Source organism: Neophocaena asiaeorientalis, unplaced genomic scaffold (genome assembly GCF_003031525.2).
Source record: "Neophocaena asiaeorientalis asiaeorientalis breed wild unplaced genomic scaffold, Neophocaena_asiaeorientalis_V1.1 scaffold49, whole genome shotgun sequence".
NCBI lineage: Eukaryota > Metazoa > Chordata > Mammalia > Artiodactyla > Phocoenidae > Neophocaena > Neophocaena asiaeorientalis.
In genome coordinates this window covers 3,092,678-3,109,071 of record NW_020172456.1, presented here as the reverse complement: position 1 = coordinate 3,109,071, position 16,394 = coordinate 3,092,678, and the positions used below count along the sequence as shown (strand labels likewise).

The window sequence follows — 16,394 nt, the reverse complement described above, 5'->3', positions numbered from 1 at the left end:
GCCCCACCTCCACCCTGCTCCATGCTTATCATGTAAGTCAAGAGGAGGTAAGAGGCTCTTGGCCCAGTCAGAGCCCTGCTGTGGTGCAGTCAGATACATGGGGTGTTCGAGGTGGCCAGCGCCCACGGAGTCTTGACTTGTAAAGAGGTACTGCGGTCGACATCTGGGGTTTCTCAAATCCTAGTCTCCTCTTTTTCTTCAGAACGTCAAAAACCTGAGCTGAGTCGGATTAACTGCTCTCTGGCCTCTGAACAGGATGGTTGTGTGTGCACACATGTGTGTGAAAATGTGTGGGTGACTGTGGGCGTGCTTGGGAGAGGGAGGGAGGATGTGGGCCAGTGTTCACGTGTGCGCATGCGCTTGCAGGGCCCGAACACAAGGTTTCAGCTTCAGGTTATTCAGGGCCTGGATTCGGTTGCTGGAAGCAGGTATTAGGATGGCCAAAAGGTTCGTCCAGTTTTTGTTTTTGTTTTTGTTTTTTTTAGGTTTTATTTTTTGTTTGTTTTTTTTTGCCGTACGCGGGCCTCTCACCGCTGCGGCCTCTCCCGTTGTGGAGCACAGGCTCCGGACGTGCAGGCTCAGCGGCCATGGCTCACGGGCCCAGCCGCTCCGCGGCATGTGGGATCTTCCCGGACCGGGGCACGAACCCGCGCCCCCTGAATCGGCAGGCGGGCTCCCAACCACCGCGCCACCAGGGAAGCCCGGTTCGTCCAGTTTTTTCGGTAAGATGACTCTAGTGGCACTTAGTTGTCTTTAACTTCATTCAAAACAGTTTCGTTAGTTTGTATGTGAGAGCTGTCATATCAGTCTGCATTTAAAAAAAGACTCATCAAAATTGGTGAATTTTTGTGTAGCCATTTTAATATGGAAGTAAAAAAAGCAACATTTTCGGCATATTATGCTTTATTGTTTCAAGAAAGGTAAAAACACAACCAAAATGCCAAAAAAGATTTGTGCAGTGTGTGGAGAGGTGCTGTGACTAATCGAACGTGTCAAAGGGGGTTTGAGAAGTTTCGTGCTGGACATTTCTCACTGGACGATGCTCCACAGTCGGGCAGACCAGTTGAAGTTGATAGCGATCAAATCGAGACATTAATTGAGAACAATCAACGTTATACCACATGGGAGATAGCCAACATATCCAAATCAAGCATTGAAAATCATTTGCACCAGCTTGGATACATCAATCGCTTTGATGTTTGGGTTCCACATAAGCGAAAAAAGCCTTCTTGACCGTGTTTCCGCATGCAATTCTCTAATTAAACATAATGAAAACGTTCCATTTTTAAAACAAATTGTTACGAGAGATGAAAAGTGGACACTGTACAATAATATGGAATGGAAGAGATGGTGGGGCAAGCGAAAGGAACAACCACCAACCACACCAAAGGCTGGTCTTCATCCAAAGAAGGTGATACTGTGTATATGGTGGGATTGGAAGGGAGTCCTCCATTATGAACTCCTTCCGGAAAACCAAACGATTAATTCCAACAAGTACTGCTCCCAGTTAGACCAACTGAAAGCAGCACTCGACGAAAATCGTCCAGAATTAACAGAAAACGCATAATCTTCCATCAGGATACTGCAAGACCGCAAGCTTCTTTGATGACCAGCAAAAGCTATTACAGCTTGGCTGGGAAGTTTTGATTCATCCGCTGTATTCACCATTCAGATTTCCATTTATTTCGGTTTTTACAAAATTCTCTTAATGGAAAAAATTTCAATTCCCTGGAAGACTGTAAAAGGCACCTGGAACAGCTCTTTGCTCAAAAAGATAAGTTTTGGGAAGATGGAATCATGAAGTTGCCTGAAAAATGGCAGAAGGTAGTGGAACAAAAGGCTGAATACGTTGTTCGATAAAGTTCTTGGTGAAAATGAAAAATGTGTCTTTTATTTTTACTTAAAAATCGAAGGTACTTTTTAGCCAACCCAATACCTCAGCTAGAGGCCTCTTTCATCACAGCGGCGTGGGCCTGGGCATTTCCTTTTGCACTAGAAACAGGTGCTGCCATTAGTCATGCCAGTGGCTGGACAGTGGGGAGGCCGGGCTGGAGAGCCAAGGCTCCCTCCAAGCTGGGACAGGGCCACACGGTCAGACTTTCGTCAGGGACAGTCCAGGAAAGAATGGCCCATGGCAGGCATACAAGGCTCCTGGACCATAGCCACTGGACAGGAGGGTCACATTGCTGGACGTCAAGGTTGACGCACACAGCCTGGCATGGGCCCCAGGACCTGAGTAGACCTTTACAGTCACCTTGGAAGAGGTCGAGGGGCAGGGAAATTTGCATCATGGGAGTTCCCAAAGGCTCTGTCCTAAGAGATCTGATCTGAAATCCAGGGCTAGCCATGGAAGAAGTTGGGCTGGTCATGAGTCCAGTCCCCACTGGGTGCTAGTTTCCAGTGCAGGGTCCATGACAAACTCTTGTTCCTGCAGCCAGGAACCAGAGACACTGAGAATGCCAGTTGCAGGAAGACCCTGGGACAATCCTTCAGGGTGGCCGAGATGAACTGGGAGTTCCAGGATAAGCGGCAGAAGGTACAGCAGAGCAAAGGATGAGGATTCACGCTGAGAACACACTTTGGGGGACGTGTCCCAGGCACCTTGCCAAGTGCTGCATCATATACCAGCTCGGGGATCTTCAAAGCAAAGCCCAAGGGCACTGGGGCACTAGACGATTCAATGGACAGATGAGCAAACCGAGGCTCAGAAAGAGGAGATGATTTTCCTGATATCACACAGCCATTAAGAGCAGAGCCAGCATTCAAGCAAGGTCAAGAATGAGGTACAGAATGTCCAGCAATCCATAGACTTGTTAAATAAATAATGGTTTATTTATGGAATACTATGCAGCCATTGACATTTCTTGGTAGAAGAATATTTAATGACCGGGAAAGATGTTCAAGATATACAGTTGAGTGGAAAAAAAAAAAAACAGGTTACAAAACAGCATGTGCGGGGCTTCCCTGGTGGCGCAGTGGTTGAGAGTCCGTTTCTTTTTCTCCCCTCTTTAAAAAGTACTCTTTGGGCTTCCCTGGTGGCGCAGTGGTTGAGAGTCCGCCTGCCGATGCAGGGGAGGCGGGTTCGTGCCCCAGCCCGGGAAGATCCCACATGCCGCGGAGCGGCTGGGCCCGTGAACCATGGCCGCTGAGCCTGCGCGTCCGGAGCCTGTGCTCCGCAACGGGAGACGCCACAACAGTGAGAGGCCCGCGTAGCTTAAAAAAAAGAAGAAAAAAAAAAACAGCATGTGCAAATGGGTTGTTAAAAAATAAAATACAGAGGTGTGATTTCCAAGAAAAAAAATCAAAATATTAGCAGAGACTATCTCTGGATAACAGGAGTAGGTGTGATTTCTATTCTATGTCTTCATCCATTTTTTCTTACAAGGATCATTTTGTAACAAGGACAAACCTGACAGAAGGAGACCAGGTTGGCTTTTGCGGTTGGGGGGGGCGGGGAGGGGAAGGGAGGGGCTGGATTCCAGGGCTGAATGGACCGGAGGGCGTGGTAGGAAGCAACACCCTCCTCAGAACACTTGGACTTCTTCTGGATCAGGCAGCAGGCAGAGTTGGGTGCCTGCCTCCGCTAGAGGAAGCCCGGCTGGCTCTGCGTGCACCCGTGATTGAGTTCCACCCCTTTGGGCCTGTACTCGCAGGGCAGGGGGGCGTGGGGAGAGGGCAGCGTTGGACTGGGTTTATCCTGGGTGTGCGTCGTGGGGAGAGCCAGGGAGGGTTGCTTAAATGCGTACCTTTTTGCCAAGTCTTCAGTTTAGGCGCGACAGGGGGCTCGCTCAAAAGTCACGAGTGGCCGTGTGAGCTCAGTCCTCTGGAACCGTGGCTCTCAAACTTCTGAGACCCAACAACAAGCCTGAAAACATTTACAAATATTTTATAGTATTTTAATAACATGAAAGTAAATTTATTGATAATATAACCTACCTACAGGCATAATAGATATTGTCAGTCAATCTGATGCCCTAACTGTATTAGAAAGGAAAGAAATCGTTTCTAATAAAACAACAAGTATTTCAATACGTAAATGCTCAGGCAAGACTATACAGTACAAGACAGCATCCCCTCACCTCCACCACCGCCACCAAAGGCACACACAGATTTCCAAAACTCTCCTTAGGGGAGATTCAAGCCAGAGGACCACTGATTACAGTAATCATCCCTGGTGTATAGTGAATGCTTTCTCGGAGCCAGGCTCTCTCTCTCTCTCTCTGTCTCTCTCTCTCTCTCTCTCTCTCTCTCTCTCTCTCTCTCTCTGTATATATAGTCATCTAATCTTCACAACACTATGAGGTAGATGCTCTTATAAGCCCCATTTTACAGATGAGAAACAGGCCCAGAGAGGTTGAGTTACTTGCCCAAGGTTGCACAGCAAGTGAGCCAGGGAGCTGAGATTTGAACCCAGGCAAACTGGCTTTCCTGGGGGAGGAGGCTCAGCCTGAGGGAACTGGGTCAAGTCTGAGGAGCATGGCCCCAGGCCCTCTGAGCTGCAGTGTTTCTCAACCTCAGCACAATTCATATTATGGGCTAGACAACTCTTTGTTGCAGGGGCTGCCCTGGGCAGAGTGAGATGTTTAGCAGCATCCCTGGCTTCCACCCATCAGATGCCATTACACCCCCTGCATCGGCAACGACCAAAATGTCGCCAGACATAGTTAGAGAGCTACTGGGTTAGAGAATCAAGGCAGAATCTAGAGAAGGCACAACCTGAGCCAGGTCTGCAGATATGGGAGAATTTCCGGAACTAGAGAAAAGCGGGGCAATGCCCTAGGGGAGGGATGGGAATGACATGGGTATGGCAGGAGTGGGTGGTTGTATGGAGGACATGGGAAAGGGGGTCTGGGTGGCCACGTGCACAGAGATAAAGAGAAAAATTGAGGGGCTTCTCTGGTGGTGCAGTGGTTGGGAGTCCACCTGCCGATGCAGGGGCTGCGGGTTCATGCCCTGGTCCAGGAAGATCCCACATGCCGCGGAGCGGCTGGGCCCGTGAGCCAGGGCCGCTGAGCCTGCGTCTGGAGCCTGTGCTCCGCGGCAGGAGGGGCCACAGCGGTGAGAGGCCCGCGTACCGCAAAAAAAAAAAAAAATTTTTTTAAAAGAGAAAAATTGAGATCATGTGGCTAGGAGGAGGGGCAGCTGCCTTCCTTCCTGGTTCCTCTCCTGACCTCACATCCTGCCCTGAGAAAGGACCCCTGATGAAGACAGCACCGGCAAATGAATTTGGTTGAGAATCCCACATTGATCAGAATTTACTTGGCTTTTCCAAGCCCACTGCACCCCCCGCTAAAGGTTTGCATGACTTTCCGACCCTCAGATGAATCACTCCCACACGTGGAGATCCATCTCCCTGTTTTGTAACCTCCCCTCATTCTTAGCCAGTATCCCAGCCACACCTTCTTGGGCCCTGAGAGCCCTTTGCAGTCTCCTTGGCAGGCAGGCGGAGAAGGGGTGGGGGACCCCTGGCCTGTAACCCTGAGAAGGGCGAGGAGCAGGGGAGACAAATGCCCTGGGCTGATCAGTGAGGAGCCCCCTGCAAAACCTCCTTCACCTCTTGGCTCTCAGCTGAGTCCCTCTGCGGGGTGAAGCAATTCTCAGACAACCCTTTGGCCACTACACTTGGCTCTGGACTGGAATAATTAGATCTGGAGCCAGGAATGATGTCATGCCTCTGCGGGAGACTAGAGGATGACTTTGAGTAAGGCACTTACTGTGGCCTCAGCTCTCTTCTTTGTCTAGTGAACTAGGGTGGACTTGGTAATTTTTAACACTCTTGCACTGACATTCTGATTTGAAGATGAAAGCCTAGGCAAGTCCCCCTTGGAAGGGTGTGGCAGCCATGGCTTTGCATACCCAACTCACTTCCCCTCCTTCTTCCTCTAGTCTCCCTGAGAGCCTTTCTCCTTCCCCAGGTGGTACTGATGCGGCTGTCAATATGATGCCCTGCCTTATTCCAAGAGTGTAAGGGTGGGCGAGTGTCCCAGGCAGAGGACACTCCCTATGTTGATTGGTTCATTAATGGACACGCTCCTGTGTGAGCCAGTTAAGACTCTTCCCTGCGATATGGAAGACAGAAATGACGTTTAAAGGGACTTATCAGGCTAGAAAGGTGTGAGTCTAAGGCTACCAGCTGTCATCTTTCTGACACAAGAAGAAAGCCGATCTATAGAATGAAGCCAGGATACAGAGCACAACAAAGCTGAGAGCCCAAGAGACAGATAAAGCCTTGATGATATTGTTTGAATCCCTGGATCAAACTGTGTCTGACAGTGATGCCCAGTTGTGAGTTAATTCTCTTTTTGCTTAAGCTGGTTTAATGTGGGTTTCTGTAACTTACAACTGAACCAGTCCTAACTAATACAGCCCTTCAGCAGGAGGGCTATGCGAGGGGGTATTGAGTATATGGAGGGGTAGAATCTACCAGCTTATACCTCCAGCCCAAGGCAACAAACCTCAGAACCACCCCACATATCTCTCCTGCCATGTGCTTTGACAGTCCCTTAGCCTCAGCCTGACGGAGGGGCACTCTTCTAACCTAACTTATGACCCAGTGCCATCGTGCATGTTTTTCAAGCCCAAAGCTTGGTAGCAGCTTTGAAAAAGGATGTCCTTGCCCCAAGTCACATAGCACCCAGGAGGACAGGCAAGTGGGATCTGTAATGTACAGCTTTGCTATGGACTGAACTGTTTCCTCTCAAACTTCGTATGCTGAAGCCCTAACCCCCAATGTGACTATATTTGGAGACAAGGCTTTTAGGAAGCAATTAAGATTAAATGAGATGATACGGGTGGGGTTCTGACCAATAGACTTGGTGTCCTTTTAAGAAGAGGAAAAAATAAATCTCTCTGCAAGCACGGGCTCCAAGGAAAGGCCATGTGAGCACAAAGCTAGCAGGCAGCCGTCTGCTCACAAGGAAGAGGGCCCTCACCAGAACCTGACCATGCTGGAGCCCTAATCTCAGACTTGCAGCGTCCAGAACAGTGAGAAAATAAATGTCTGCTGTTTAAGCCACTCAGTCTACGGTATTTTGTTATGACAGCCAGAGCTGACTGAGGCACACTCCTCTCCGCCCCCACCAGAAGGCCCCATGTGGTGGTGAAGACGTAATTCTTAGCCAAGGGTCCTCAGCAGTTACCACATGCCAGGCTGTTCTAAGCGCTTTCCATACTTTAACTCACTGAGTCCTCATAACAGTACTGTGAAATAGGGAACATTACAGGTTTCCCCTGATATCTGAAAGCAGAGAGATCCTATGAAAGCTTTTGTAAGCTGAAATGGCATAAGCAAAGGATCTACCTTCGGAGATGAAGCACAGATGCTCAGACACAGTTCAAAGCTATGGTAACTTGATGCTGAGATGCTGACTGTAGTTCCTGGGAAGGAGCTTGGTGTGCCACCCTCACTGCTTGGGGTGCACGCTGCCTCTATAATGCTTGCTGCAAAACTAACGCTGAACTCTATCTTCACTGTACGCCTTTTTTTCATAAAAGCAAAAATCCTCTTTGGATTTCAGTTAGCAAAAACAGGTACTAACGTAGGTCTTTTGTAAAAGCGAAGTGGCATAGAGCAAACTTTCAAAAAGTGGGAGATACCTGTATAACCATTATACAGATGAGGCAACTGAGGTACAGAGAGGTTTGGGAAACAAGGTCACACGGTAATACTGTAAAACTGGATTCTAACCCGGCAATCTAAATCCAGCACTCCTCAACCCTGAGAAACTAAGGAAGGAGAGAAAGGCAAGACTGCCCACGACCACCTGAGAGAATCAGCAGAAATGGAAGGCCCTGCATTCAGACACCGGACAGTGCTGTGTGGGAGAACAAACTTGGTTCCCAGCTCGGCACAGTCCACAGGACGTGACCTGCCGCCGCGTGCCCTCCAGGGAGGTGCCATAAGGGCCATTCTCCATTCAGTAGCCCTGTGACCTAGCCTCGGTCATGTGAAAAATAGGAGGTAGACAACAGGATGCTCAAAGCCCTTCCCATTCATTCTGTGGTTCTAAAAGTACACAGGCGCAGCCCCTCTGCATGGGGGTTGCTGCCAGAGAAACTGTATGGAATCAGATCACCCAGCATGTCCCCACTGGGGTCTGTTAATTCTGGCTCAGGGCCTGGCACGGATTCCAACCCACCCCTGAGGGTAGCAGAATCTGCTTTGCCCCCAAACATCCCCAAGCACTAGAGCTGAGGGCTTACCCCAGGCCCACTCCCTCTGAGACCTTTCTGGAAGCCTCATCCAACCCTAGTGGACAAGTGCCACGACATAACGACCTGGCCAGGCCCCCAAAAATCCTTGTGTGATGGGGCACTGAATACTTCCAAGAGTCGTCTCCTTGTCGCCAGTGGTCCCCAGTGCCGGGACCCTGGACTGTTGTAAAATGGTGGGTTGCAACCCCTTGTAGGAATGGACTCAGACCCCACCCCCGTGTTCAGATGCCCTGTGGGATGCTGGAACCAGGGCCCGTAAAGGGCCTCTGGGGTCTCCTTGTAATGGCGCCCAAGACCCACCAGGTGTCACTGTGTAGCCGGCGCGATGAAGGGTGATGGCGGGAGGATTTTCTCCACCACCGACCCTAGGGATTGGGGAAGCAAAGGCAGGAGGCCCGGGTGGAGCAGAGTGGTGGCCCTGTCCTCCGGCCTGCAGGCCAGCGGAAGCACCCCCTTCGAAGACACATGTCGTGATCCGTGAGCCTGGGGACAGCAGACGTCTCCGTCCAGGGCCTGAAATGAGATAAGGCGGAGGTGGGAGAGCAATTTCCGATCTGTCTTCCAGGCCACGTTTCCCCATCCCAGCAAGCCCGCCCTGGGACTGGAGGTGCCCTCCCACCCGCTCCAGGAGCTCCCCTCAGCTTCCTGGGGCCCTGCCTGGGGCTACTTCAGCCCCCACCCACAGGGGCCAGTGAGCCATGTAGACTGCGTGCATCTCTTCAGGGCCGGAGAGCAGAGCCCCTGATCTCACCCCCAAGCAAAGCTGGTTCGAAGTCAGGCAGGGCTGGGGAGACTCAGACTGGTCACTTCCAGCCTAACCAGAGCCCCAAAGGCTTGTCACCCAGAAGCCGGCAGGCCCCGACACTGGCTTCCGTCCCATCCTCCTCCGGCCACGGAGGGAGGCGGGAGGAAGTATGTTTTTTTGTCCTCACCTATTCCAGCCTCTAGATCCTGAGGCTCCACGCACTGGAGGCCCTGGGTATTGCAGTGGAAGGACTTGGAGCATTTTCATTTCCTCAGGCTCCACCCACCTGAGGACAGCTGTGGGCTCACTCTGCGGCTCCCAGAGGTCGAGTTACACTTCCGGCACTTCTGGTTCTCCAGAGGTGGGCCTCAAGGGAGGGAATGTCAAAATGAAGAGGGGTGGGTGTCCCCCACAGGCCTGGGGCTCAGCCCCTCCAGCTCCAAGCCCTTCTGTCTCTGACAGCCACGCAGAGGCCACCACCTAGCTCTTCCCTGGAAAGGAAAATCAAAGCGGTTGAGGAGGGGGGAAGAAAGCAGTAGCTCTGTGAGTGACTCAAAGCCCCATGGGTGAGATGGAAAAGGAAGGCAGGAGATGGGAAGAGGCCCAAGAAAAACAGGGGATGCAGGCTGCACCCTCTGCAGGTGTTGGGAGGCAGGGGTGGAAGTGAGGAGCCGGCTGAGATAGGGGGTTGAGGGGTTTGGTCTGGGTAATGGCTACTGAAGGTATCACAGGTGTGGTGGGTGCATCGAACTAAAAAGTTCTGTTAGCATAAGTCACCCACTGTCCTTCCTTTATGCATCAAAGCACAGATACAAACTGATCACCCACTGGAGGCTGCACTGTGCCAGGCAATATAAGGGAGACACCAGAAGCATCCTGCTCCCAACGGCGTTGCGGTCTAGGTCTAGGCAGGAAGACAAGACTTCAGAACGAGAACACTTGTGTGTGTGCGCATAGCATGCGACGGCTGAGCGAGCTTGTGATAACTGTACAGGTGTGTGAGACCCCAGCTATTAAATATTTGCTCACGGCTGCTCCCTGATCATTCCTAGCATAAAAAATACAACAAACATACAAGACTCCCAGAAGCCCTACCTTATTTCCAGCGTCTGCTCAAGATTTTGCACCTATATGTGTCTGTGCATGTGTGTGTATGTATGTGTGTTTGCGTGTGTGAGACCAGGCATATCAGTAGCGTCTGTAGCTTTGTGCTTGGGAGTCCTAGATGAAGGAGTTTCTAAGAATTATTGCATGTCAGAGCAGCAAAGGAACACAGGGGTCCCATAGGCCTCTCACTATACAGAAGGGGAGGAGAAAAGTCCAAGGGGCTAAATCATATGCCTCGGGTCACTCAGCAGTGAACAAGGTAATAAAATCGGCCATGAAGCTTATCTCATGTAAGGCTGACACGTGGGCTCACTGGAGGGCAGAGGTGGAAGCGGTGTTGGAAGTGGACTACGGGAACACTTGTTTCCTCCACGGCCTATGACAACAGAGGGGAAGGTGGGGACACGTGGTGTCGCTGTGCCAACCTGGGACATGACAGTCACGGGGAGACAACGAAGGAAAGCGGTTAAGGGCCGGGCTCTGGAGACAAACTTCTGTGGCTGGAATCCTGGCCCTATTACTTACTAGATGCTTCTTAACATCTCTGCACCTCCATTTCCTTATCTGGAAAATAGCCCGCCCATGCCCCCCGACTCCAGCCGTGGGACAAAGCCGGCACCCCTCAACCTGCCTGCTTTCAACCTGCCTTATTTTCACCAGGAGGAGGCTAGAGCTTCTATCTGTTTTGTCAGGTTTGGGAATTACAGGGTAAATCAATGAAAAAGGAAGCTCATGAGTTGGGAAGCCCGGAGGGTAAACTCTGGGTGCCAGCAGCGGTCTCCGGCCGAGGTGGGCTTGCTGGAATCCCGCTGGCCAGGAGCATTAGGCAACAGACTGATGCAGGTCCTTTTAACTTTTATCATTTGCTTTACTCTCTTCATTTCCACCCCTGCCCTGCATCATCATATGTCAAAATCAGCAGGAACCATGGAGCCGGCCTTGTCTTCATTTTAGGACAGAGGACCCCGAGCTCAGACGAGAATATTTTTCCTGTGGCTGGTGGGAGCCTCGCCAAGCCTGCTGAATCCAGGCTGGCCGCAGCTCAACCCTCTAGGCCGGGTACCAGGCCTTCCTTAGCAACCGCCTCTGAATCACGGCAGACAGCACTCGCTCGTGGGATCTGGCCCCCAGGGTGGGTCCCTGTAAAGAAGCCACACTTGAGCCTGAGCCGGGCAGAGCTGGCGAGAGGAAGCGCGTGGGCTCCGCGCTGGCACAGGGCCGCCTGCCCCTCCACCCCTGCAAGAACCCGTGACAAACAACCTTGCCTGGTGCCCGAGCGCCTGCCAAGCCCTGTCGCAGTAAAACCCTGGCAGACTCCGCAAGGAGTCCAATTTCAGCCCGGCGGGTGGGGGGAACCAAGGCAGCGAGAGCCCAGTGTGACCAAGCTCACACACAGTGCTGGCAACCAGAGGCGGGGCATCCAGGGCTTCAGGCTGACCCCCGAGCCATCGGGCCACTCCAGGCAAGGCTCTGGGCCTAGCACAGAGCAGGAAAGAACATCGCCTGGATTCCTGTCGGCAGCAGAGCCCAGAGAAAGACCCACCGCGTTCCACCCAGGGGTCCTCACTGCGGTCCCCTCTCTCCTGGGGTAAAAGAGCCACTGGGGACCCCCAGGAGCTCCCTGGGGCATCAGGTCCAGGCCAGGAATCCAGCTCTAGAGCATTCCAGCTCCCAGCTGAGTGCCTGGAACAGCAGACATCAAAACCCTGGCAGGCAGAGGGAGAAGGGAAGATTAGATCATTACAGCAGAATGAAGGCAACCAAGAAACCCAGGGAGGGGAGGAGGGACAGGGGCCAAGAATGTGTTCAGGGCAACCTGAAAACTCCTTCAGATTAAAGCTGGCCCAGACACTGGCGGCTTCCCCACTGGCCGAGGAAGACCTGCTGCGTCTCCGCCCTTCTGGGGGCCCAGAGCTGGTCCACACACGTGTGTGGCATCGGCACCTAAGTGTCACAAGGGCACTGGGAACAGTAAGCAAGTTCGGTGCTCTGTGTGCAGACGCGCATTTGGGCATAAAACACACATGTGCAGGTATACACAGTAGTGGGTGCGTGTGTTTGCATGCAGTCTACAAACATGTTTTCACCAAGCTCAACGAGAAGCAATCAGTCATCTTCGTGGAATCTTAGCAACCGCCGTCCCCAGAAAAGGCTCCTGCCAGCTGGAGCTGAGATGAGTCAGCAGGGGCGGCTGGGGTGGGGGAAAGAGGCGAGCTCTCACCCTGGAGCCGGCCTCTCCCTTCTCCCGGCCTGGCTGCCTCGCCTGGGTCACTGCTTTGGCACCGACGTCCGAGAACACATTCCTGGAACTGGCCAGCACAGGCCGCTCAAGGGTTTTTCCCTCCTCCTCCCTTTCCTCTCTCCTCCCCACACCCGCCCTTCAATTTTTCCTTCTTGCTGCAAAACCAAAACACTGCACTCACGAGTTCAGGAGCTGGGGCCAAATGGCAGGAGCCAGCGGTGGAAGGGTTGGGACATAGGAGCTGCCCAGGCCCAAGGAGGCCAGGGGCTGAGGACACCTCCCCAGGGCCCTGCTGGGGACTGCTGAATTCGGCTTAAGTCCTACTGGTGCTAAAGTGTCATTGCCTGGGGCTCCAGGGAACAGGATTTCAAGGTGGCTCCCAGGGAAACGGACTGTGTCTGCCTCTGCCCCATAGCAGAGCCTGAGGTTGTTACCACAGATGACGGGCGGGAGGCTGAGCAGAGGAAGAGAAAGGCACCATGATTAATCAGGGCTCTGTTGCCTGAGCGCATGTTTATTTTATCTTCACGGCAACCCTGGGGGTGGTAGAATTATCTCCTTTTACAGGTGGGGAGATGGAGGTGTAGACAGATAAAGGGATTTGGCCCAAGGTCACGCAGCTATTAGCAATGGAGCTGGATGGAATTAAACCAGGCTGGAGCCGCCTTGAGGGTTTTTACCGATGGACCACACATCCTTTCTTCCTGGGCTGCACCTACCCTGCTCGTGCCAGGATCACTGCACCTACATAAAATAAATACAATAATAACCAAAATGGCTAGTGCTGTCCCTTATCCCTCTCCCCTCCCGAGAGCGCGAACAGATCTAGGTGAAAAGCCATCTGCAACCTCAGCCACAGTGGCGGCGGAGGCAGGGGCGGGAACAGCCTGGCCCAGCCTGAATCCCTGGCCTCTTTACTGGAGGCAGGAAATGAATAAAAGCTAAATGAGTCTGAAAATGCCAGGAGGCAGTGTTTATCCCCGTCTCCCTCCCCCTCCCCCTGGCAAGGACCGTGTATAGTTACAGTTTAATCTTGGAAATGCCAGACAGCTGTTCCCCGTTGCTAAGAGACTGGCCCACATTATGCAGATGTCAGGGACCTCAAATGTCTGCCGGAAATTAGAGATCATGTTGGAGGAGCAGAGGGGCCTTCTCTCTGCTGGGGAAGCGCAGCAGGAGACACCCACGCCCCCAGGTTGTGGGTGGTTTGTAGACTGCAGAAATAAGGGGCCCACCCTTTCCCGGGTCTTCCCCTCTGAGGATCTGGATCCTTCGCTGTGCCCACTCTGCCGCCCTGGCTCCCTCCTTCCTGCATATCCCACTCCACATCCATCCAGCCCTTCCACCTTGGACGACTGTACAGATGCCCATCTCTACCCTTCCCCTCCAGCTTTCCTCCTGGAGCATCCTTCTTCCCTCCAGTGTCCTCTGTCTGTTGTGCAATCTTCCCTGCCACCGGGATGCAGCTGAGCTGGCTGGGACTGAGCTGGGAGGAGAGACGGGCCCCACTCAAGGAGGCGGGGATCCCAATCCCTGAGCCCCGCTCACCTGGAGCTGAAAATGGATGCACATGCGCGCGCGCACGCAGCCTCCATGACATCCTCCCTCACCGCCCCCACGGAAACCTAAGGGAAGGCCATTGCCATGGTAACCACAGGCTACAAGAGCTGCTGCATCCCTGGTCCCTGGGGAAGGGGAGCTGCCATCTGGGCAGAGGGCGGGGGAGGAGGAGGGGAAGCCCTTTTCCAAACCGGCACTGTAACATGGACCCTGACTGAAAGTGACAGGGGAATCTATCAGGGCCCTGGAGTGGGAGGGGGCAGGCACAGATCCTCACTCAGGTTGGAGAGGGGCTCAGAGAGGCTGCTGGGTGGTGCCAAGGGAGCAATGGCACCCGCAGGGTCTGAGGGATGACTGCCGGGCATTGTGGAGGTGGGAGATGGGATGGGGCCTGGGTGCAGAGTGGGCGCTGAGTGCCTGCTGTTCCCCTGAGAGTCCACTGGGTACCTTGAGGGCAGAAACTTTATCGCACTGCCCTTGCATCCAGGCGGTATCTGCTCTCCCTGCTGCCAGTTGAGTGACCTTGGCTTCCTCCAGTCTCATAAAATAAAGCCAGGCATACTTTATGTGTCATGGAAGGTGGCTGTGAAGATAAGAATGGCACGTGCATGCGTGCGCATGTGTGTGTGTGTGTGCCCATAGATCAAAGTGCTTTAGAGAAAGGTTCCTAGAAGCCCCATGAAAGCAGGGCCATATTACCACCCAACCAGCCTTCCCTGGAGATGCTGGTGACGCTGGTGGGAAGGCGATGCTATTTACACAGCTTTCCTTCCACATGGCCAGATCTTCCTCCCTGCAAGTGGACACTACCCTCAAAGAGTGCCTCACTGACTTTGTGCCCTGGCTCCTCTAGCCAGCTCCTCCCCTTGCATGTTCCTACAGCAATGGTGATGTGAGATGGGGAAACTGAGGAACAGAGACTTCCAAGACCTGCCCGAACCATCACAGACCATTAGCTCCTCCATGGCCCCTCAGAGCTGCCAACCCTGTACCCGTGTCCTCCAGCCTCAGCCCCTGCCCTGGATTTAAACCCCAGGAGGACCATGACCTCTGTCCCCACCGGTTAGATGCCCCAGGTCCCTCCCCAGCGTGAGCTGGGCAAATAACCAGACCTCCTTAGCTCTCCTTTCCCCTTCTGGAAAATATAATAGTACGGACGTCTTAGGGTTGCTGTGAGGATTGGATGAGATAAAACATGTAACCTGGGCTTCCCTGGTGGCGCAGCTGTTAAGAATCCGCCTGCCAATGCAGGGGACACAGGTTCGTACCCTCGTCCGGGAAGATCCCACATGCCACGAAGCAACTATGCCCGTGCGCCACAACTACTGAGCCTGCGCTCTAGAGCCCGTGAGCCTCAACTACTGAAGCCCGCATGTCTAGAGCACGTGCTCCACAACAAGAGAAGCCCACGCACCGCAGGGAAGAGTAGCCCCTGCTCGCCGCAACTAGAGAAGGCCCACACGCAGCAACAAAGACCCAACTCAGCCAAAGATTAATTAATTAATTTTTTTTTTAAGTATATAAAAAAACACGTAACCTGCTGAGTTCCGGCTAAGATGGCGGTACGTTTCAGTTCTTTTATTAAAGTGAAGCCAGTCGCTGGGCACTGCCTCCTAAGGTGTCAGGTTTCAGCAGTGAGAGAAGGGGGAACTCCTTGGGCTGCATGCACACCTGCTCGCCCCTCAGCACAGCAACCGGTTTCTGCCTCTTTGGAAGGTTCTAGAAGGGTTGTCCAGGACAGAGCACCTGGGAGAACTCTGAGGACAGGCACCAGCCATAGAGACCTGGGAGGTTCTTTGGGACCTCAGAGAAGATGCTGCCCCAGAAAAAGAGTGGATGGTGGAGGATGGTGTGCCGTCGCCCCACCCTCCCCCCTTTCAGGCCGTGGAAACTGCTGAAACTGCTGAGCCAGGAAGGATTTGGTGCCGAGCAGGAGCCACCGAGACCGATCATGGCTGGCTCCCAGTTCATTCAGCCGCTCGCGGCGCTCTGAGGCCTTCACTTGGCAGGAGGGAGGACGGAGCAGCTGCTCAATCTCATCTTTGTTCATCTCTCTCCCCTCGGCCTCTCCCCATCCTTTCATTTCCTTCCCCCCAGCTTTCTCTCTCCCTCATTCACTTTCTCGCCCTTTCTCTGTTCCCTCCCCCTTTCATCCTTCCCTTGAAGCCGATTTCTTGCTTTCTCATCCTTTCTTCTTCCTCTGAGCTCAGAATCACACTTGGCAGGCAGTCCTCCCTCCCACCTCCCTCCCTCCCCTGTGTCCTTCCCTCCACCCTCTCCTCCAGCAGCTTCTCTTCCCTCCCCCTCTCCATTTCCTCCCTCCTCCTCCTTCCCTCCTGTTTCTCCTTTCCCCTCTTATCGTCCACCTTCTCTTCTCTATCTCTTCTTCACTTAAAGGAGACACTCTGAGTCCCCAGACAGACAAAGCCAGGTCAAGGTCATCCATCAAGCCCTCCCCAGCCCTGATCTGGGAGATTGGGGTCCAGAGACCAAGGTCAGAGCTGAGCAGAAAATCTGAGTAGGCTG

The 16,394-nt window shown here is 53.0% G+C and overlaps 1 protein-coding gene across 1 annotated transcript in view; it reads left to right on the top strand.

The window, feature by feature from the left end:
• Nucleotides 1–15,861, top strand: part of LRRC74A (leucine rich repeat containing 74A) — a 77,533-nt gene extending 61,672 nt beyond the window's left edge. Inside the window, exon 14 of the mRNA XM_024737798.1 lies at nucleotides 15,750–15,861. Coding sequence (XP_024593566.1) covers nucleotides 15,750–15,861 — 112 coding nt within the window. The remainder of the gene's footprint in view (nucleotides 1–15,749) is intronic.
• Nucleotides 15,862–16,394: the final 533 nt, after the last annotated feature.